Raw genomic sequence first — 24,670 nt, 5'->3', positions numbered from 1 at the left:
CCCTAGGAGCTCTGAGGGTACTAGTTAGTTCATATTGTTGTTCGTCCTAAGGGGCTGCAAACCCCTCAATGTATTGAATAATTTCTTAAGATATTACTGTGTAAATTGTCATGAAGTAAAATTTAAAATGTGTTATAAATATACTAAAATTAGTATAGTTCAATATTATAAGCAATTAATTTTGCCCTTCCCCCAGCCTTCGGTAGGCTAAACAAACCCCCAATGGTTTAACAACCTGGCTGGAGTCTGTGCCTGGGCTTGCTGCATTTGCAAATTCCTATTTTGAGCTTTGAACTTTGAGGAGTTGACTGCCTGCTGAGCTTGCTTTGCAACTCAATCTAGCTGAATCATAGGGATGGATCTGTGGGCTGAAACTAGTTTTTGCAAATTCGTGAGTTGCATTACTAAGTTATCTATTTTGGTTCTTCTGGTTATATAGTAAAGGCACATAAGCCTGTAAATTTCCTTCTTATGTTGCTTTTAGTGTGACCCAGAGGGGTTACCTCTTATTGTATCAGAATGTGCTGTGTAAGGTGTACAAGAAATTTAAATAGTTTTATCAAAGATAAAGTCTATTAATAAATCAATATTGAGCCTCTAAAGATATTCTCAATGATGCAATAGAGGCCATTGATATTAAGCAAGAGCTATCTGATTATACTAAAAGCCCATTCAGAGCGGTGGATATTTAAACAGTAGTGTTAAAACAACCAACTAGAAATTATCACTGTCATTTTTCTAAACCAATATAATTTCTAACTCTAATGCAAGTATTTGTTCTTTAGCTGTCATCCCTTATCAAAGAAGTTTCTTTTGAAGCAGATGGTGGCTATTACAGAGATCTATAATGGGCCAAAATACAGAGAAATTCATACCAACCCCAACAGTGCAACCTCTACACATAAGTCTAAGGGATAATGATGGCAGAGAGATTAGAAGAGTTGTTAGAGCCAGAAGATAAGAATACCTGTTGGTAGATGGTATCTTCAAGACATAACAGAAAAGCTGTACTCATGATACCTCAACAATATGGTTGCCTGACAAGGGCACTTGAGGAAAATTTCACAAGGCTCTACCCATAGATGAAAAGCTACAAGCAATGGTTAGTTGTTGAGAACTGGAAGATTAACAAGATTTCCAATGCCATATTTATCTTGACTGTCAAATTTGAAGATGTTGCTCATTATGTTAATGTCATCTGAGAAATTAAAATCAATGTAATTAAGCTTATATCCAAAGATGGATTTAATACATACTTAATATTTGTTAATATGGAGTTATAAAACAAAATTTCTCATTCCAATTATGTAAATGGAGATATAATAATGCAGAAACTAGATAAAAAATATGTACACTCTGTCAATATTTTTAACAAATATATATGGAATACCTCTAAATACTGTCAAATGATTTTATCTTTAAAATTTATCTTGCATCTAAACTTACTTGTAGTCCTTTTGAAATTAAAATTGTAATAATTTATCTATAGCTATTATAAAATATTAATAAATTATGCATAACTATGATCAAGTGCAGACTGATTAAAATGTTAAATCAATAATTTTTGCCAGATTGATATAAAAATTACTCCTGTAAAACTAGCCTCTTTGACTTGAGAAAACCCTGCTAAGTATATTTGTTCATATTTTCTCTACCTGTCACACTCATACGGTTATGTCACACTCAGATCCCAGAGATCATTCTATTCCTTTGATTAGTATTATACATTTGCAAGTTCCAAGGAATTCTGAAAATGAAACTTCATATACCTTACTATCTATATTTGTTAATTATTCTTTGCTCTTATTAAAATATGTCTTAAAATAAAAAAAACATAATTTTAATAACTTGCTTTTCAGGTACTATAACAAATGAAAACAAAAGAAGTGCATCTCAGCATTGATAATTTGTTTGGAAAACAAGGACATATTTAAATGTAAAAACATGATGAATATTACTTCAATATCTCACACCAATAATTTGAATAAGGTTAAAATCATGTTCTAACTTTGCTCTTCTTTCTAAGCCTATATTACTAATCTATTACTTCAGAACTTTGAAAACACAATGATCTTGAAGTAGATATAAGAATTATATTTTGAATAATCTTTCTCTGACTACAGCATCTTCACTGATGGGTATGTACCTGAATTCATGCAAAGTTGTTGTAAAACCTATAATGTACCTTCTATAGAAGATACACATACGAAAATTTTGTAGAGCATAATTTATATAACTTTTATTGTGAACAACTAATTTTGCTTCTCAGTAAAGTAATAACATTTAATAAGATTCTTAAAGTATATATTTTATTAGAGAAATATTGACGTGTTTCACAAAAAAAGCTTGATCAAAACACTCAGCTTCTCTGTCCTTAAAAGACTGATCATGAATATGAAGAAACAGGTTAAAATGTCACTTTTTAGCTTTCTCTACTCACTGTACTTCAAAGTCATGTTTTTTGCATGGGCATTTCTTTTATTCATACTTAGTTCCCCATAATTCTTATTGAAGTTTTATGGATAATATCTCTAATATTGGCAACTTGGCTGGCCCATCATTCTAACATTCCGTCATTTGCACCCATACTGAAACAACTTTCCAAAAGTTCTTTGTCTCTTTACCACTCTATTTCTTTATATTGTTTTTGCATAAATAAAGATTTTTCTTTTAAAAAACATTAACCTGGTTACCTCTTCTTGGAAACAGTATACTACTAAACTTAATGATTGGTGAAACAATGAAGACTCAGCTTTCTAGGTTTTAGTCCTAGAATTTAAAACAGTCTCATGAATTATTTTCATTAAAATGATATAAGAGGAAAATATAAAATAGTATTATCTTTGTGTATAAAATATATTAGACCAAAGTCTTTATCTGGAATAGGTAATGAAGATCAGCATGGATATTCTCAGAGTGTGGAAGAGTCTCATTTCCAAGAACAGTGCCACAAAGCTGCTGGCCAGATTATGGATGCTTGTGGTGTTGGTGGTATTAGTTCAAAATTGCTGCTGCATCTGTGTATGTGTGTAATATAGCAGAAATTATGAATTGAATGATAAAAGTGATAAGAAGGGGAAAGAGGAAGACAGGAAGAATAGAAGAAAGGTAATGGGGAAGAAAACGTAATAAAAAGACCCTACCATACAGTGAGAAACTATGGCAAGCACACATTTATCTTAGATTGTGATTCTCTTCATGGTTCTCATTGCTGCAAGTTTGACATCCTTGTTCCTGAGACTGTAAATAAGAGGATTCAGCATGGGAACCATAAGAGTATAAAATACTGAGAAAAATTTCCCCTGGTCTACAGACTCAGCAGATGCTGGTTTGACATAAGTAAGCAACCCAGAACCATAGAATAGACTAACAGTTATGATGTGAGAACCACAAGTACGCATGGCTTTGGACCAACCTGTAGCTGATGACATCTGAACAATATTTAAGAGGATGGAACCATAAGACATTAAGATAACAAGACCAGATACAATGACAACTATACAGGCAATAAGAGAGCTCACAAGTTCATTGGCATAGGTACTACTGCAGGAGAGCTGGAGAAGGGGAAAGATTTCACACATGTAATGGTTGATGATATTCAAATTACAAAAGCTGAGCCTAATCATGCAGCCAGTGTGAGCTATGGCACTTGCAAATCCCATTAAGTAGGACCCAATCATTAACAGAGAACACATCCTAGGAGACATAAGGATTGCATAAACCAAGGGCTTACATATGGCCACATAACGATCATAGGCCATTGCTGTCAGCACATAACACTCAGAATTAACAAAAAAGCAGAAAAAGAATAGCTGAGTCATGCATCCTGTATAAGATATGGTGCTTTTTTCAGAAACAAAACCCATCAGCATTTTAGGGGTACAGACAAATGAATAACAGAAATCAACCAAGGACAAATTGAACAGAAAAAAGTACATTGGGGTGTGAAGGTGTGAATTCAGACAAATAAGAATCATCAAGCTCAAATTTCCCATCACAGTAGCTGTATAATTCAGCAAGAACACAAAAAACAAAGGCAGTTGTAACTCAGCTTGGTCTGTTAATCCCATAAAAACAAACTCAGTCACAGAAGAGTCATTCTCCATAGCCATTTGCATTATAGTGTCATCTGTTGGGAGAGGGAAAGAAAGTGACATTACAAGGAAAAATTTTATCAGACAAATATTTTTTAAACTGGTGGATTTGTAAGCATAGTATTTTGTGAAAATGCTGCCTGACATTCAAACATTGCAACACAGCTTGAATTCTGAAAAATCCCCAGTCCTTTCCTTTCCCAACTAGGATTTGTTTCTCTTTCCAGAGAGAATCCTGAAAAAAATAAAAAACAAAACCAAAAAACCTCTTTGTGTCTCTTGAACATCTTTTTCTCTCTACTCTTTAGTCATCATTACAGATCAGAGATTTTTGAAAAAGAAATAAAAATGTATTATCAAATACCTAGAACTTATACCTTTGTGACTGAAGTAAAATTGCAAACACAAGGAGATTCAGTGATCAGCTTTGTTCCACAGAGACTTTATAGCTACTGTAATAAATGGACCCTTCTCCATTGTCCTGAAGAATCCAAAACTTTTGATGACAAGGATGGTAGTAGCCACGGTGAAGATCTGTCTCTAACACCCTACCAAGGTTACACTGTGGAATATGACTACTTCTGTATAAGATTTTCATTAGAAAATCCTTATTCTCACCTGCAGAAAGAAAATAACATCCTTATATGAGACTGGAAGACATTTTCTGGTTAAAGAGAGAAGTTATTTTATGATCCAGAGTTCTGTGAAAATTGTTTAGAATCCTGGAAAATTATTCTCTCTTTAAGATTTCCTCACTGATTTCATGAGTCCCTTGAGTGAATAAATTATTAAGGCTCCATTTACATCATGCACCATAAACAGTGTTGGCTCATTTGAGATTCAAATTTGTGCTCAATTTATAATTCCCCATCAGGAGTGCTGATTGACAAAGTTCTTGGTGGTTTGCTTTGAAATCTTCATCATGATGGTTTGCATAACTCTTCAAGAAGAAAGCTGAGGGGCGTACTACATGCTTTTACTAGTAATTTTCAATAAGCACCAAGAACTGTATTAATCTATAATATGCTATAGATTAATATTCTACAATATTTTGTAAAAAGTAAGTTGAAAGATATAAGTAAACATATATATATGTATATATATGTACATATATATGGTGAGTCTGGCTTTATTTTATATATATTATTTACTATAATAATAAACTATATTAATATATATTAATATACTAAATTAATAATCCATAATATACTATATTCATGTACTCTATCAATATATGTGATTAATATATATATTAAAGCCAGACTTCTCAAATTACTCACATTGAAACTGTAAAAAGTTAGGAATCTTATTAACCTTTGTTTACGTATATTTATAACTGTGCATTTTTACACAAATCTATAAACTGAGACTTATAAGAGAAGGATTAGGCCAGGTCCCAGTGGTAGACTATTTACCTTACATATAGAAAGGAGCAGATGCACATGAAAGACTGAATTTAGAAATTTGGAAAAAGCATGTTAATGGAAATGCATTACTACCATCCTTTACTTAAAGAAGGCATAGGAAGTCTCTGTAATGAGACAGGAATGGGAACTGGTCAGTTCCAGGAACTTGTTAGACCCCCTCCATCTAGGGCCCAGAATAAGGAACAGGATAGTGGAGAGTCATTAAGAATATAGCATTGACCAAACAACATTCCTCTAGACAATGAGTGTACAGGATGACTTCCTTGTGACCTGACTCAACTAGGGAGTGGGTTCCTTTAGAATTTTCTATTGTTTTCAAGCTATGTTTCCTTGGTAACCCCCTCAAACTTCCCAGTTTGTGGTTTTTCCCTTTAAATACCCCTCACTTCTTGTGTTTGGGATTGAACCCCTCTGGCCTGCCAGGCTATGAGTTTGACCCCAGATCTGGCTTATCCCGAATAAACCTCATTCGATTGCAGTAAAATCGGTCTCTCGTGAGTTATTGGGTGGTCGCACCATCCTGAGACTTGAGTGAGGGTCTCCCCAGTTCTGGGGGTCTTTCATTTTGGGGGCTTGTCTGCAGGAGTTATGCCCACCCTTGACTCTCTGAAGACCCCTTGGAGGTGAGTTCTTAATTGTGGTCTGTTTGTCTGTTTAAGTCTTCGTAATTTGCCTGTGAACTGCCTGCCTGTTGGCAATCTGTGAGTCTGTTTCTTACTTCCATTCCCTGCAGTTAGTCGCATCCTGAGTAAAGGTAGCAAAGGTTAGTTAGCCAGAGAGCAGGGCACAGCAGTCAGGGACCCCTGAACAACCAAGTAGGTTTTTACAAAATAGATTAATTGGGTTAAAAATATTGTCTTTATCATCTGGTTCAAAAATTATTGTATTGGTATCTTGTAAATTGTGGTGATTGGATATTGCAACCTTGAGAGTTATGCTTTGCTTACCATGTGGTGGGCGCTGCTTAGATAAATGATTGCTGTTCTGTGTTTCATGTTAAAGAAGAAAAAAATTGGTTAAAACTTTGATTTAGTTTAAATTGGTAAAAGACAGTCTCAATTTGTATAGCAGAGACTGATAAGCTGTTGTGCTGTGGCCAGGAGTAAAGCACAGCTGCAAAAGAGCTGATAGAGGCTGACTGAGTGTCTGCACTAGCCATTCTTAAAGGGGAGAACACCTTTTTGTTTATAATATTGGTAACAGAAAATCAACTTAAAATTGGTAACTCGGGGTTGGAATCATGTTAAGCTACAACACCTGACATGAGCCGACCCAAGAATATTTTATGTAATTCTTACCCCTTATAAATTTAGTGAGGCCAAGGGTGAGGCCTGGACCAGAGATAAGATTTAAAACAATGTCTTTTTGATATATTCAAAATTGCACTGTCATGCATCCATATGTAAGAATTGGCAGCTAAGCTTTGTAATGTGACAGAAATGCTTTGAAATTGATTTTAAAGAAAATGAAAAGTTTAAAACTGGGTTTTGTTTAAATTATGGTAATACCTTAACATTACAAGAATTAAAAAAGGTGTAGAGTCTAGTAAAGTAGAGACAAGTGATGAGCAGTCTGGAGACAAATAAAGAGTTAGTTTGCCTTGGAAATAAAAAGTAAATAGAAAAATAAACCAAATTCTATCGAAGCATGGTAGTAATGCTAAACTACTAGCACCTTTGCCCCTAGAGTAAACAAGCTTAAAAAGGAAACTTGGAACAGCTGTGGCTGTTTCGGGGAGGAGGCTGTTTTGCACCTACATTTGTCTGTCGTCACTGAGCCACTAGGAGATGCCTTCCCTGCTGGTCCCTGGTCAAATGCACCTGTCCAATGATGCACTCTTAGCATTAGCAAAATAAGGAATTTTATCTTGTCATTTATATCAGAAATGGAGACAGATTTTTTCTTATTTGGAGACTTTGAGGCACTGGAAACCCAAATACCACCCAGGTAGATTTCTTTGTATTGATGATTAAGGATTTTGTTTTTGTGTTTTTGAGAAAAGATGATTGGAGTATTTACACCTTCCAGAAAACTAGACTCCAGAGAATCAAACAAAAAAATTATATCTTAATGATACTGAAAATTTGTCTTGAGATTCATGTATTACAGAAATATACAGCCTTGGTGAAATTCCTTGTCCTGACATGCTAAACTGGCCTGCCTGAACTCCTGATGTCCTTGACTTCAGCCTGATCCAGTCAAGACACAGACATCAGAAAACTAATAAATTCTGTTTTTCCTTCCCTACCCCTCTTTTATATCTACACCCCTGTTCAGCTTAAAGAAGTTATGATGAGTCGTTTACCCAGTTCCCTGGGCTTTGGGGCTAGAGAGGGTTGTTAATGGTTATATTTGAAATAGGGAAGAAATAGCCAGATTTAATTGTATAGCTATAGAAAGGCATATAATTTGTCACTGAGTTAAATTCATATGTTCCTATTTGGTACAAAATCAATGTTATCTTTGGTAAAATGACCTTCTGATAATAATTACCCTGTACTGAAAGTGATTTAATTGGTGTATAGATAATTTAAACTAGAAACTTTGTGTGACTAGAATTTAGTCAGGTATTTGAGTATTTCTTCAGATACACAGCTTATTCTCAGAAAGTTTTCTTTAGTGTTTATATTATTAGTTTTGAGTTTTGTATCCTATATTTGCAGTAGTGATTGGTAAAAGTTGAGACTTGGGTTATAAACCACTTACATCTTAAATTGCTATGCAAGAAATAAGTAAGAGCTATAAATAAGTAAGAGCTTTTAAATTGAGAATGTGTTGTTAAGATTGGGTGTACAATGACATTCTTATTGACTGTGAGGTGTAGCTAATACAGTTCTGTTGTGCATACTTCAAGACCAAAAGATGAAGTTTTCTATATTCCCTTAAGAGATTTCTGGTTTCAATATTTCCCTAGTAGACAGGGCTTAGAACAAGTTCCTTTTTTTTTTTTACTGCTATTATAGACAGATCTAAGATGTCTAGACCTGTGAGTTTAGGGCCAAATTAGCAAATTCATGGCTCTGAGTTAAATCACTCTGAGGGTGATTTCAAGAAAAAGGACTGAAAGTAGCTCATAGACAATAGTCCAGATTACTTTACATAGATAGTTGGTTTTCAAAAACATCAGAAATCCACAGAATATGGCATTTGATATTATTTACTCATCTGGCTAGAGACCTGTCTGCGACTGACAGTACCCCTTTCTCAGACTCAAAGAAGAAACGGAGCATCATTTGAGTTGCTCCAGCTGTGGCAAGACAGTCACTAGGCAAAAGTTGCCTCTTAGCCGGGCGGTGGTGGCACACGCCTTTAATCGTAGCACTTGGGAGGCAGAGGCAGGCGGATTTCCGAGTTCGAGGCCAGCCTGGTCTACAGAGTGAGTACCGGGACAGCCGGGGCTACAGAGAGAAACCCTGTCTCAAAAAAACCAAAAAAAAAAAAAAAAAAAAAAAAAAAAGTTGCCTCTTCATCTGCAGATGATACTGTCCAAAAAAGGACACACAGGCCTAGGACAGCATATATCTGCCAAGACAGATTGGGCGAGTCCTTAATGTTCCTATTCTCAGACATTCACGGGTCAGAAGGCTGAAGATTGACGCTCCAACGTTTTGAAAAAGGGGCTGTCCAGGTGTCCAGCAGTCTCTATTAATTACCAATATTTCTGGAAGCTGTGTTAGGCTTCCCATATGTTCTCTATTATTCAGTCATTCCTGGATTTCTGATGGAGTTGAAAGACTATGAAAGTTAGAAGAGATGCAGGATAAGTCATTAAGAAAACTAGTGCAGGTGGCTGAGAAAGTGTTTAAAATAGAGAAAGAAAAAGGAAAGTTGCAGAAGGACTGTGAAAGGACATAGTGAAGAGATAGAACGTTTAAAAGAGAGTCTTTGAAGATGGAGTCTAGTGTGAGAGTCAGAAAGAATAAGAGGCTAGAGAGCTGGAGATAAGGACAGGAAAGAAGAGAAGCTAGGAAGCCTGAGAGCCAGTAAGGTAGTGCATGGCAATAGAAGAGAGTTAGGGGTTACCCTGTTAGTTATGGTGGAACTGGACTTAGAGACCTCAGGGGCAGCTACAGGAACATCCACTATGGTATTGTAGCATAAGGCTTATAGAGAGTTAAGAGCTGCCATTGATTTAAATATAGAAAAATGTTGCTTTTATGTAAACCATTCAGGAGTCATTAGAGACTCCATGAGTAAGCTCAGAGAAAGATTAAACAACCATAGGTCCATGCGTGCTTAATAGATTAGTTGCCTTTGTTAGAGAAACAATAAGTGCTGTCCAGATATTAATGCTACTCTAACAATATTCTATCTTGCAAGGCCAGGAAAATTTAGAATTTAATATTTAGTTCTATGATTAGAACTATCTCATAGAAAAAGTGGGGAATGAAAGACTGAATTTAGAAATTTGGAAAAAGTATGTTAATGGAAATGCATTAATGTATAACCTTTACTTAAAGAAGGCATAGGAAGTCTCTGTAACGAGCCAGGAATGGGGACTGGTCAGTTCCAGGAACTTGTTGGTCGCAGAGACCCCCTCCAGCTAGGGCCCAGAATAAGGAACAGGATAGTGGTCAGCCATTAAGAAGATAGCGTTGCCCAGAATGAGGAACAGAATAGCAGTCAGCCATTAAGAAGATAGCATTGACCAAACCACATTCCTCTAGACAATGAGTGTGCAGGATGACATCCTTGTAACCTGACTCAACTAGGGAGTGGTTTCCTTTAGAATTTTCTATTGTTTTCATGCTATGTTTCTTTGGTAACCCCCTGAACCCCCTAGTTTGGTTTTTTCCCTTTAAATACCCCTAACTTCTTGACCCAGATCTCCCTTATCCCGAATAAACCTCATGTGATTGCAGCAAGATCGGTCTCTCGTGAGTTATTGGGTGGTTGCATCATCCTGAGACTTGAGTGAGGTTCTCCCCAGTTCTGGGGGTCTTTCACATATATATCTGTATTCTGTAACTCAAAAAATAATAACAGTGATAGATAAAATATAAATAAACTTCACGGTTCATTTAATATTAATTAAATGAAATGATTTTCTCTATGTGCTAGAACTCTGATAGATATATGGAAAGAAATTGTTGATTTTTTTATTTCTTTATTTATATAAAAAATTCTTATCCTTGTAATTATTACTATTTAGATTGGACAAGTAATTGTGATGCTATTCTGTAAAGCATAATAAATAACATCCTTACCCTCTTCCCATTTTATACCAATATTATCTTTCTCATCACCACACACACAGAGAATTATATCCAACAAAAATTCTTATTGGATAAATTGACAAAACAGGATGATATTGATTGGGCTAAGAAAGAATTTTCTTTTTATTGACTATGTATATTAAATTTAAATATAATTACATCACTTTCCTTTTCATTTGTTTTCTCAAAACTGTTCCATGCACACCCTCATTCCCTCTCAAATCCATGACCAATAACCAAGTGTTTATTGAACTTACTTCCAGGAGTATAGTTGAGAAGATGGATAAAAGACAGCTGCATAAACAAAAAGCCTGCCACAGAGTAGGTCACTATTCACACACTACATCCCCAGAGTTGACTACAAAACTAGCAGGCACCTATATAGGTGTGGAACGTAGTGCAAGCAAATCAGCTAGTCAGCCTATAGCAGTTATTTACTGCTTCCATGATATTTAGAAAGACCTTGAGTTTTTGTTTGTTTGTTTGTTTGTTTGTTTTTTGGTTTTTCTAGACAGGGTTTCTCTGAGTAGCCAAAAATGTGTAGCCCAGGCTGGCCTCGAACTCATGATCCTCCTGCCTCTGTCTCCTTCAGCAAATCCTACCAGCATGCTCTACCACAACCGGAGACCTTGAGAATTTGTAAATTTTAGCTTTCCTAGATTTGTAAAGTTTCTTTGCACACCCATGTGGTCATGGTCTTTCCTCTTTTCAGAGTTGAATGTTTCATTTGAAAGAAAATGCTATAAAATAATCTTACATTTAACTTAGCCAATTTTGAGTATTTTTGAGTATTTATGAAAAAGGTAGAACTATTATATAGATACACAGTCATTCTAAGTTATCTGTTAACTAAAGTAGGGTAATTCTTTCCTTATTTGTATAGTCTTGGCATCTTTGTTGGAATTAACAAACAGTGAGTTCAGGGATTACTTTTGGACTCTGAGCTCTATTTCATTAATTTGCCCACAGTAACTCAATAGCACATAATTCTAATGAATACACTTTTATTTTAAGTGTGAAATTTGGAAATACGAGTACTACAACTTTGAAGTCTTTCAAAATTGCTGGGTAACTATTAGTGATGCTGTATTCTCAGGTATGGATGGATCATCTCTATCTCTCACCAAACAAGGCTCAAAGTATATCTGGCAAGAGGGGGAAGAAAGGAAGGCACATATGGTATGTATTTACTATATGTAGATGTTAGCTGTTAAGTCATTGATAAGAAAACCATAATCTAGAGCCGGGTGGTGGTGTCACACGCTTTTAATCCCAGCACTTGGGAGGCAGAGGCAGGCGGATTTCTGAGTTCAAGGCCAGTCTGGTCTATGGAGTGAGTTCCAGGACAGCCAGGACTATACAGAGAAACTCTGTCTTGAAAAACTAAAAAAAAAAAAAAAAAAAAAAAAAAAAAAAAAAAGAAAAAAAAAAAAAAAAAAAAAAAAAAAAAAGAAAGAAAGAAAAGAAAGGAAAAGAAAAGAAAAGAAAACCATAATCTATATCAACAGAGTTCACAGAGACCTTAATGGAGGAGAGATGGATCTCCCTAGGAAGGGGAAATAGAACATTTATGGATAGATGTGACAGGAACTGGAAGAGGAAGTTCAAACAGGGAAAGGGAGATAAAAAGAGGCAAGAGAGGTTATGTGAAGTGGCACAGCTAAAACAGCCATTTCAGGGGGCAATTCTAAATCTAATACAGTAGAAACTTCCTAAAATATATACTTATATCAAGCTAGTCTAAATGAAATCACCAAAACCCAGGAAAGACAGAGCCCCAATCAGACAACTCTCATCATTAAGTAATGCTTCCAATACCAGGAATGAGTTGCAGCTAATTGAGTTATTGGCCAAAGAGGTCGCATAGGAACCACAAAATAAAACAAGCTATTGAGAGGGCTATGGGTTAGTTTCCATAACCCAACAGCAAGGCTCTGTAGCTCTCTCTCTCTCTCTCTCTCTCTCTCTCTCTCTCTCTCAAACACACACACACACACACACACACACACACACGGGACAGGAGAGAGAGAGAGACAGACAGAGAGAGAGACAGAGAGAGAGAAACAGAGAGAGAGAGACAGAGAAAGATAGAGAGGGAGAGAGAGAGAGAGAGAGAGAGAGAGAGAGAGACCTAACCAACTCATTGAAGAAGAGAAAGCGGGGCAGTCTTATGGGATAGAGGGCGGGGATGTCCTCATGAAAATGAAGGGAAGAGGTACAAGATGTGGAACAATCTGAAGCTGGACAGGTAGGGGGATAAAATCTGGACTGTAAAGAAAAGATTAAGTAAAAAATAAAAAATAAATAAAAATTTAAAATTTAAAGAAAAAAGAAGTGGACCTGGTGCCTACCTAGAGTATTTACCCATCTAGACAAATGTTCATGCTAGTATAAAGAAAAAGTTAAATGCTACCAAATGAGAACTATAAAAACTACTTTAGTTATAAATCCTTCAATCTAAAATGATGACTGCCAGCAACGTAAGCATATGTAATAATGGCACAAAGCTTGTGGAAGTTACCAACAATGTCTGATTATTGTCAAACTCTATGTCATGGAACACATACCTAACACTGGCTGAGTAGCCAAGACTCTGGAACCAAATAGTCTATCAACCTTGTATAAATACAAATTCTTCTAATTTACTAAAAGAACATATGAATAAAATGAGTCTTTTTTGAGTTATTATTTTTATTTTTTAAATTGATTTAAGTTTTATTGCATTACGAAGAAAGAAGACACATTTCAGTTTATCTGAATTTGTTAACATTTAAAAACAAAATTTAAGTAAATAGAACTACATCATATTGTTCTTTCTATTTTGTACTCCAACTCCCCCCACAGACCCCCCCAACTTCAATACATGGAATACCTTTTGGGTTTTTTATATTTTGTCGTATTCTTAATATTGTAACAATAAAAATGAGTAGTAAAAAAAGGTGTTTGATATAAAACAGTCAATTATAGTTGTATGTAGATGCTTATCTGCAGCAATACTGAAAATATATATGTTTTTCTTAATATAAATTTTAAATAACCCCAACCATATTAGCTATATATTTTAAAATAATACATCACTACTAGTTTTTTTTTTAATGAACATAAATAAAGTCTTTTTTGTTTGTTTGGCTGTTTTGTTTTTAGCAGAGCTATAAATCTTGGCTCTTACTGTGATACAAGTCCAAAATAAGAACAATTTTTTAGACATTGGAGTTCAATGTAATAAGGCTGTATTTCAATGCCTCTCACATCACCAAAGGATTTTACTTCCATAGTAGCTAAGAGATGACAGTTCTGCTGTGCCAAGGAATGAATTATATACTCGATTTTTGGATTCAGATTTCCTGCTAAGGTCAAAACTATTTGACTGGAGTGAGTGACTTCATTCTCAGCTCACAGAGAACAGGTTACATTCATTTAAGGCATGGTGTAGGTATTAAGATGGTCTATCCATGAACTCATTCACCAACTGTTTCAGTGAACAATGGTTCTGCTTGGAGGGTGGCACAAACATTAGGTGAGGTTAAGAATCTGATTCATTGGCTGTGATAATTTTGAAAAGCATTCATCTCAGAGAGAGAGTAAACTATAAACTCCTCTTCTTCAGAATTGATACAATAGTTACAAACATCAAGCAAAGCATTCAGTCTCACTCTTTGTTGTTCTCTTACAAGCCACCTCCCAAGTTAATTGTCTACCTTTCTTATGGCTATATAAATAATTTTGAAATATGTAAGCTGTTCTGAACACCGTAGTATAGTGTAAAAACATCAAATAAACAATCCTACTAATAGAGAGGCTGAGATAGGAGAACCATGGTTTCAAGACCATTATGTGGTACCTGGCAAGACACTGTTAGGTACAAGCAAGCAGTGTATATGTATTGTATAATATTGGACCTATTTCTCCAATTACCAAATTAGAGAGAGACCACCAAATGATAGCCAACAAATTTCCAATTCCTCATACTTTTGATTTTGAATTGATTAGGATAAGTTGATATTATTAATTTTCATATTAAGAGATATTTAAAAAAGTAATTGTTACCTCCTGTTATTTGTGTTGTTAGAGGTGGAATTACGTTTGCATGGGTTTGTTGAACTATTACTTTCTTGCTTCTTCTAGGGTGTAGTTTTGCTCCTTATGTTGGTGTTTTCCATCTATTATCCTTTGTAGAGCTGGATTTGTGGAAAGATATTGTGTAAATTTGGTTTTGTCATGGAATATCTTGTTTTCTCCATCTATGGTAATTGGAAGTTTTAGTGGGTATGGTAGTCTGGGCTGGTATTTGTGTTCTCTTAGGGTCTGTATGACATCTGCTAAGGGTCTTCTAATTTTCAGTCTCTGTTGAGAAATCTGGTGTAATTCTGATAGGCCTGCCTTTATAGGTTACTTGACCTTTTCACCTTACTGCTTTTAAAATTCTTTCTTTGTTTAGTACATTTGGTATTTTAATTATTATGTGACAGGAGGAATTTATTTTCTGGTCCAGTCTATTTGGAGTTCTGTAGGCTTCTTATACTATCATGGGCATCTCTTTCTTTAAGTTAGGGAAGTTTTCTTTGATAATTTTATTGAAGATATTTACTGGCCCTTTAAGTTGGGAGTTTTCACTCTCTTCTATACATATTATCCTTAGGTTTGGTCTTCTGATTGTGTCCTGGATTTCCTGGATGCTTTTGGTTAGGACCTTTTTGCTTTTTGCATTTTCTTTGACTATTGTGTCCATGTTTTCTATGGTATCTTCTGGCCCTGAGACTCTCTCTTCTATCTCTTGTATTCTGTTGGTGATGCTTGCATCTATGACTCCTGATCTCTTTCCTAGGTTTTCTATCTCCAGGGTTGTCTCCCTTTGTGATTTCTTTATTGTTTCTATTTCCATTTTTAGATCCTGGATGGCTTTGTTCATTTCTTTTGCAAGACCCTGTCGAGCCTTAGCTTACCTGAGACCCCATGTGTGAGACCCCAGAGAACACATGGACCCTGATTGATGCAAAGAGCATGAGAATTTTTATTCCAGTGCCCTGAGATCGTCTCAGACCCTAAGGAAAGGAGGCCACCCCACACAACTTGTTCATTGAGCTTTTATACAAATTTCAGGGCAGCAGCCATTAGATACGATGTGGTTGGTAAAACAGTATGACTTTTTAAACTGATTGGTCTTCAGGGAGTGAGGTAGCAAGGACTTCTCTTATCTGAAGTTGGGCAAGGGTACACCCTGCAGAATGTGTCCCCACCTACATGCTGGTTCTCACTCTGTGATCTGAGGAAGGTTAATTAGCCTTTCCCTTCTGGAGAGTTCTATTACCTGCCCAAAGTTCCCAAGCTTATCTTATTAAGGGAATTCCTGGCCTCTGGTGTTTTTCTGAGATGATCCTGTTTACTCAGATCTTACACTTTCACCTGTTTGATTGTGTTTTCCTATAGTACTTTAAGAGAGTTTTGTGTTTCCTCTTTAAGGGCTTCTAGCTCTTTATCTGTGTTCTCTTGAATTTCTTTAAGAGAGTTATTTATGTTCTTCTTAATGTCCTCTAACACCACAATGAAAAGTGATTTTGCATTCGAATCTTGTTTTTTCAGTGTGATGGTGTGTCCAGGACTTGCTATGGTTGGAGAATTGGGTTCTGATGATACCAGATAACCTCGGCTTATTTTCTTATGCTTGTCTTCCACCATCTGGTTATCTTTGGTGTTACCTGCCCTAGCTAAATCTAATTGTGGCCTGTCCTTCCTGTGATCCTGGCTGTGTCATCACTCCTCTGAGTCAAGCTGTCTCTGTGATTATGTGATCCTGTGATCCTGGGCTTATTAGAGTGCCTGAGAGTAAAGATTCCTCTGAGAATTATGGGACTCACTGCAGAGTTTGCTCCCAAGGTCTGCTTAGGGCACCAGCCCAAACAGACTGGAAGCAACCCAAGCCACTGGGCTGGTGGATTTCCTGTGTGCTTGGTTCTGCTGGTCCCAGTTACTCCCAGTGTTGTGACAGATGTGTCCTCCTCACCTCTGATCCTAGGATCCTGGGTGTGTTAGAGCACCTGGGAGTGGGGCTTCCTCTGGGTATTGTTGGACTGGCTGCAGAATTTGCACCCAAAGTCTGCTTAGGGCACCAGCCCCATAAAATAACTCTAAATGGCATTCTGCAATACTCATAAATATGTTATTTGATCAATTATCATCAAAGATTCTTCCTCAAAAAACACATAATAATAAATATAAAGATCCACAGCCAGAAAATGTGATGAATGAAAAGCCATGGTTTATTCATACTTAAAAGGGATATCTCCTTCAAATCCACCACTTGAGGCTCAGAGAACTCTGTAGGAAAGAAAGCTGAAAGAGTATAAGATTTCCTAGGAAGAAGGACTCATGTGAAACAAGACTACCTAAAGACAACTAAAATCATGCATGTGTTAACTCCCAGAGACTATAGCGAGCAGTCATATGGCTTTCAGGGGTCTTTGGCAGATAGAAATAAGGTCTTAGAGCTGAGAAGAGAAGTAGATGTATCACCTATTCCTAGGAGACGCTATTTTCAATTAATACTCACTTCAAAAGCAAAATTAAATTTTTTGAATGAAGCCTTACTGAGGAAGCTAACCACTTTTAATGGTAGTCCTCATGTTCAGTAGTAGACATCTAACACAAAACCAGCTCTACAGCATCTTTGGAGGTTCCTTGCCTCATAATGTTGTGTCAGGGTACTACCTTTTTTTAACCTCACACACCCTTTGTCTATATATCAGGTGTAGAGCATGTGAGACCATGTTACTAAACAGATATAAGAACTACCAAGATTTAGTTAGCTCAGACCCTGGAAATCCCAGAGAAGAGAGAACTGAGAACAGTAGGGGTGCAGCTGTTTCCTACCTGTTTGTGTACTTGCTCTGGAACATGTCGACACCTCACTGAAGACCATGGAGACTGAGGCATGCAGCATAACACCTGGAGTTCTCCATGTAAATGGAGATAGGCCTGAGGTTCTAGCCAATGAGCTTTGCTTACTGGTATTTCTCCCCACATAAGGTATTTAATTCTTTTGTTCACCCCAAGCAATGTGTATGCATTTATATCCACCATCAAATAAACCAGTATAAACAAGTGAGGATTATCTCAAAGAGCTGCTTCATTAAGGATGACCACAGAGAAGGCCTTCATCTTAAAGAGCTGCATCTAAAACTTTAGATACGTTTCCATAGAGACAAATAGCTTTAAAATATTTATTAGTATGCTGATAAATTGTTTTCCCAGCTTTAATTTCATAATCTCCTCTTCACAATGAATTCTGTGAATTAAGAAATGTATGTTTGTTCAAAATACTGAGAATAAATGAGAGTTTAATGCTCACCCCCCCAAAGAAAACATAATACTACCTCCTCTGGGGCTCAGGGACCTCACTGAAAAGGAGACTGAAAACAATGAAAAAGATGGAAGCCTGGAAAAGAAGATCTATACATCTTTGAGGTGTGATAGTCAATAAAGTAATGACCTCATATTAGCCATGCCTGCTTTTAATGAACATATATAAAAATGACTTGGTCTATCTATGGACCCCATCCATTGATTGTAGAGTTGCTCACAAGGCCTAAAATTCCCTTAATGAGCTACAGTCCTGGCAAATTACTGGGGGAAGAGCATACATTAGCATTATTTGTGTATCCACTGAGAAAGATACCAGATACAGACACATAAGATTATTTCTGCAGCTGACGAAGGGTGTAAATAAATAAATTGGTGGTTTCTAACTGGTTTTGTCTGCAATGTACTCATAAATGGATAATCTCAATAAGGCTTATCATAATTCACACCTAATTTTCGTCTCAAGAACCATAAAAGCTCACTGGGCAGGAAAAATGATATGACTCTCAGAATGATGTTCATTTTGGAAATCTTTGTAACTCTCCATTGATCAATCTCTGTTTGCTGTGTTCATTCCTTATGTCCATTTCATCTTTCTTCTTTGACATGAAGCTCTTAACTCAAATGTCAGTAGATCATCGCGCCTTTGATGACCAGTGAAAGTCTAGTACTCTAGCTTCTGATTTAACTTCACAAAACCTGAAAATGTCCCCATAGAGTTCATAGCACTAAGTACGTACATTTAAAAAATTGAAGAGAACTCAGAGTAGCATCTTAGCAGCACACTTGAAAATGCTAGAAGAAAAAAAAAGAGAAAATAAAGTAAGCACACCCAAGAGGAATAGACAAGAAATAATCAAATTAAGGGTTAAAATAGATGAATGAAAAACAAGGAATGCAGTAAAAAGAATCAATGAAACAGAGTTGGACATTTGAGAAAGGGAACGAGAGAGGAAAACCCTTATTCAAACTAAAAGAGAGAGACTATTCAAAGCAATGAAATCAGAAGCAAAAAGAGGAAAATAACAACAGACACCTAGGAAATCCAGTGAATCTTAAGGATGTGTTCCACAAATTAGAATACCTGAAAACAAACATAAAAAAACAAAAAAATATAATGTTCTTTAAGATACAACTTACAAAAGCTAAATCAAGATCATAAATCATTTCATTAAATGCACAAAAGATGTTTGACAGAATTCAATACTTCTTCATGATAAAAGCCTGGAAAAAAATAGAAATATATGGGGCATACCTAAACATAATAAAGGGAATTTACAGCAAGCCTATAGCCAAACCCCTCAGCTCCATTGGTCCCTTCTCTAACTCCTTCACTGGGGACCCTGTACTCAGATCAATAGATGTCTGTGAGCCTCTACATCTGTATTAGTCAGGTACTGTCAGAGCCTCTCAGGAGATAGCTATATTTAGGCTGGCTTGCCCTTCCTTCAGTTTCTGTTCCATAGTTAATCTGTGCAACTCCTTCTGTGGGTATTTGGTTCCCCCTTTTAAGAAGGAATGCAATGTCCAACTTTTGGTCTTCCTTCTTCTTGAGTTCCTTGTGGTTTGTGGGTTGTTCCTGTATTCCAAACTTCTGGGCTAATAACCACTTATCAGAGAGTGCATACCGTGTTTGTTCTTTTGTGATTGGGTTACCTCTCTCAGTATGATATTCTCAAGATCCATCCATTTCCCTAAGAATTTCATAAATTTATTGTTTTTAATATCTGAGTAGTACTCCATTGTGTAGATATACAGAAGCAGCTGATATCTTTTAAGAAAATGCTACACATTCTGTGAAATGGGAGTTTGGGGTATAGTCTTGATATTATTAAAACACTGTGTTCTGTAGACAGAAATATATATAATTCTATTTTTTTTTAAAAAAAAGGCATAGACCCAATTTCATATATCATATACAAAAAAGTGACAATTTCAATTCTATAATACAGGTAATAAACCCTTCAGATAAGGAAGTTATCTTTCTCATCAAACCTCATATCAAAGCAATATCAGACAACTGAGAAAAAAAGAGTTAAAGCATACAACTCCAAGAATTTTATTGGCTGGAAGAGAATAGACAGTGGATGCAGTGGAGAGGGCTCAACTGCTCAGAGCACTTATTGCTCTTGGAGAAGACACGGGTTCCTTTCCCAGCAAGTACTTGGTGATTTCCACATTCTTATTACTCTACATCTAAATATTCTAAAACCCTCTTTTATCCATGACAGGCTATTAAATGTAAATGGCAAATATACATTCAGAGAGGCTCAATACATACATATAAACTTTAAAATAAATATACAAATATTTTTAAAGAAATATATGAAAGAAAAAATAATAAGAACTTTTATCCTCAAGTAAAGTTAAAAAAATAAAACTGAACAAGGTCTTAATCTAATAGAGACAATGAACATTACAACATCTTAGAAACACATTGAATCTGAGGATGCCACACATTTTCACAGTACACACAGAGTTATATTGCTTGGTTTAAAGAGAAATGTGTAGTATAGTATAAATTCTATCAATGCTATTGAAGAACAATGATAAATAAAAAATAAAATATATGTAATATAAAATACAAGAAATATATTAAAATACATAAAAACAGAATGTGAGGATACTAAAGGATGAATCATAGGATAAATCAGCTGGTGATTCTTTTCCAGGTTTTTTTCACAGCAACCTTGACATCCTTGTTTCTGAGGCTATAAATGAGAGGGTTCAACATGGGCACCAATAAAGTGTAAAACACTGAGAAAAACTTTGCCTGACCCACAGTTTCATCAGATGATGGCTTGACATAAGCAAGCAGCCCAGATCCATAGAAGAGACTAACAGTTATGATGTGAGACCCACAAGTGCCCAAAGCTTTGGACCAACCCTTACCTGAAGACATATGAATGATATTGAAGAGGATCATAGCATATGAGACTAAGATAATTAGGCAACAAAAAATGATAGATGTGCCCACCACAACATAGCTCATAAGTTCATTGACATAGGTGCTACTGCACGAGAGTTGAAGGAGAGGGAAGATGTCACACATGTAGTGGTTGATGATGTTAGAATCACAAAAACTGAGCCTGACCATACATCCTGTGTGAGTCATGGCACTAATAAACCCCATCAAGTAAGAACCAAATATCAATAGACAACGGATCTTAGGGGACATAACAACCTGGTACATTAATGGCTGGCAGATGGCCACATAGCGATCATAGGCCATGGCTGTCAGCACATAACTCTCAGAGTTCACAAAAACACAGTAGAAAAACAGCTGAGTCATGCATCCTCTGAATGAGATGGTGTTCTTCTCTAAAACAAAACTCATCAGCATTTTGGGAGTAGAGACTAATGAATAACAGAAATCAATAAAAGACAGATTGAAGATGAAAAAGTACATGGGGGTGTGACGGTTTGAGTTTAGGCAAATGAGACTCATTAAGCTTAAGTTGCCCATCACAGTGGCTGTGTAGTTCATCAAGAACAGAGCAAATAGGGGCAGCTGGAGCTCAGGTTGGTCTGTAAGTCCAATAAGAATAAATTCTGACACTGAAGATTTATTTTCCATAGTCATTTGCATCAAGTGTGGCACCTGCAAGAATAAGTGTAGAAACATTTATTAACCCATAAATCATCACTCACTGCAAGAACAGAGTTGAATTTATTAGTTTTTGAGCTTGAGTGAGTGAACAATGAGTCCTGAAGAATCCCTATTTCCTTTATCCCCTAACCATGTTCTTTATCACTCCAAAAAGATACTTTTTTGTCTATTAAGTCATTTGATTCTCTTTACTGTATATTAAGAATTAAGGTTGAAAAGAGAAAAACACACATTTTCCTCAGAATATATACACATAAGTGTATATGTATATATATATGTATATATGTATTATATATGTATATATGTATATGTATGTACATGTATGTATATGTACATTTACATATATACATATATAATATGTGGGTTTTTTTACTTTAAAATCTCAAGATAAGATCTATTTGAAGCTTACCTTATTCCTGGAGTCTTTCCTGACTTTGGAATTTATGGTGTCTTCATCCACTCTTCACTCAGAAGACCAAAAAGTTGCTAAAAATTAAACAGTTGATTCCAATCAATGCAAACCATTGCCTCACCTCTATAAGAGATTTGCTGGGATAATAACATACTTTCTGTTTGAGAATTTTGCAATGATTGTTGACATACAGAAAAAAAACATAATTTTTATACATGAGTCTCAAATATTTCATAATTAACATTTCTGAAAAAAATCATTAGAAGCATGGAAAATTACTCTTTCCTTTATGAGAGTCTTCCTTCTGAATTATTCCCTTAAGGGTAGAAATTGTTGAGTTTGTGCCATAGAACTAATGTCAGTTCATTAGAGATTCTATATTCTACTCCATTTATAATTTCTCAGCAGGAGTGTCTATTCCCTAGGGAAGAACAGTGAGTTTGTCATGTCTTCATTAAGCTTTGCAGAGCTCTATAAGAGGAAATGTCCAGGGATATGCTAACTAGCCATTTGTAGCTTTCCTATGATTTTAAAAATAAATGATCAAGTATAAATATTATATATTAATATATATAGTATATTAATATATATTGTATTAATATATAATATTATATATACATATGTAGTATACATATGTATATATAAATTTTATGAGGAGGATAAAAGAGTATAAAGATGCACTCCAAATAGTACAAACTTACATTAGAACAATTTACTTCTCAGCTATGAAACTGTAGATTTTGCTGAACCTTGCTTTTGTCCATCTGCATTTTCTTATGAATAACTAGAAATAGTCATAAAAATTGACAAATATGAACCAGTAATAAAGTTCTAGGTTAACATACAGAAATTTATAGGTACAATTTATATAAATAAAAATAATTATAAAATATACAAAATAAGAAAACTCTTATGCTTTGAGATGATTTATCCAACTCATTAGAACTTTACTGGATACATGATAATATACTAGTATGTATTACTCTGCTTATACTGTTCACAGTTTTTGATCTGAGTTTACTCAGAGAAATAAATTTATTCTTGCCCTGAATCACTTGGAAAAACTAAATCCTTCCCATGCTGTTGTCTTGTGTACTACGTTTAGCTTCTAGCATACCATGCCATGCTCTCCTCCCCACCACTATGCACACAGACCATAGCCTGAGATACTTTTCTAGAAATTATCAAAAATGCATTGCATAATAATTGATAATATCTAGAGAAATATCTTAGACTACAGTACTGAAATAATTCTATTTTATATTTTTTCTTTCTTTTTTTTAAATAGGAGAAAATTTTAAAGAGAGTTTACAGATGTAAACATCTGATAACAATTTTGGCTTAGCCAACCAATAGAAAACTTATGATTAACACAAATCCAACAGTTGAAATATAGAGCTGTTTCAGTTGCTAAAGGAGTTTTACCTCCCCTTCATCACCAATGTAAGTTGTCTATAAATACATATTGGTGAAGTACTTAAGGAACGGGATTTTGGTTTTGACCAAGTCTTTTTTTTTTTAAACTTTTATTACATTATGATGAGAAAAGTTACATGATTTCAATTTATCTGAATTTGTTAACATTTAAGAACATATTTTAAGTAAATAGAATTAAATCACATTCTTGTTTCCCTTTTTTACCCCCACTCCTCCAAGAGACCCCCTTCAATAATTACAATATCTTTTTTCTTTAAAATTTATAAAATATTATAACAATAAAAATGAGTATTATATAAGTTGTTTGATATAAACAACAATCAATTTAACAGTCTTATGTAGATGCTTGTCTACAGCAATAGTCAAAATACATTTTTCTCAATATAAATTTTAAATAACTCCAAACATATTAACTGCATACTTCAAAATAATACATCACTACTAGTATTTTCTTAAATTAACATAAATATGTAAAGTATTTTTGTTTGTTTTGTACTTAGTAGAGTTTAAAATCTTGGCTCTTACTGTGGTACAAGCCCAAAATAAGAACAATTTTTAGACATTGTATTTCATTGTAATAAGGCTGTATTTCAATGACCCTCACATCACCAAAGGATTTTTACCTCCATCGTAGCTAAGCTGAGAGTTGATAGTTCTGCTGCACCAAGGAATGAATTGTAGGCATGATTTTTGGATACAGACTTCCTGTTATGGTCAAAGCTATTTGACTTGAGTGAGTGACCTTATTCTCAGCCCACAGAGAACAGGTTACATTCATTTAAGAAATGGTGTAGGTATTAAGATGGTCTATCTAATAAAGTCATTCACCAACTGTTTCAATGAACAATAGTTTTGCTTGGAGGGTGGCACAGACATTAGGTGAGGGTAGAATTTGGTTCATTAGCCGTGATAATTTGGAAAAGCATCCATCTCAGAGAAAGAGTAACTGATAAAGTCCTCTTCTTCAAACTTGATACAAGAGTTACAAACTCAAGCAAAGCATTCAGTCTGACTCTGTTGTTCTCTTACAAGCAACCTCCCTAGTTAATCTTTCTTTTGGGAATATAAATACTTTTGAAATATATAAGCTGTTCTGAAAACCATAGTATAGTGTAAAG

General features: G+C 35.3%; 2 protein-coding genes across 2 annotated transcripts; both read right to left on the bottom strand.

Annotated features, from left to right (window-relative positions):
• Window positions 1–3,179: 3,179 nt before the first annotated feature.
• LOC116072683 (olfactory receptor 143-like) lies at window positions 3,180–4,118 on the bottom strand. Its single transcript, XM_031344185.1, has one exon. It carries the CDS (start codon window positions 4,116–4,118, stop codon window positions 3,180–3,182), a length of 939 nt encoding a protein of 312 aa, XP_031200045.1.
• A 16,625-nt stretch (window positions 4,119–20,743) lies between these two features.
• LOC116072623 (olfactory receptor 143-like) lies at window positions 20,744–21,700 on the bottom strand. The gene has a single exon (XM_031344080.1). The coding sequence runs from the start codon at window positions 21,680–21,682 to the stop codon at window positions 20,744–20,746; it is 939 nt and encodes a 312-aa protein (XP_031199940.1). The 5' UTR covers window positions 21,683–21,700.
• Between the last annotated feature and the right edge of the window lie 2,970 nt (window positions 21,701–24,670).

The sequence above is a fragment of the Mastomys coucha genome, unplaced genomic scaffold (assembly GCF_008632895.1).
Source record: "Mastomys coucha isolate ucsf_1 unplaced genomic scaffold, UCSF_Mcou_1 pScaffold23, whole genome shotgun sequence".
NCBI classification, from domain to species: domain Eukaryota; kingdom Metazoa; phylum Chordata; class Mammalia; order Rodentia; family Muridae; genus Mastomys; species Mastomys coucha.
The sequence above is the reverse complement of the archived record's forward strand: the minus strand, read 5'-3'. Positions and strand labels throughout refer to the sequence as shown.

Bases quoted from the DNA above. Each gene is read 5' to 3' on its own strand.
- LOC116072623 (XM_031344080.1), bottom strand. From the start codon at position 21,682: ATGCAAATGACTATGGAAAATAAATCTTCAGTGTCAGAATTTATTCTT.
- LOC116072683 (XM_031344185.1), bottom strand. From the start codon at position 4,118: ATGCAAATGGCTATGGAGAATGACTCTTCTGTGACTGAGTTTGTTTTT.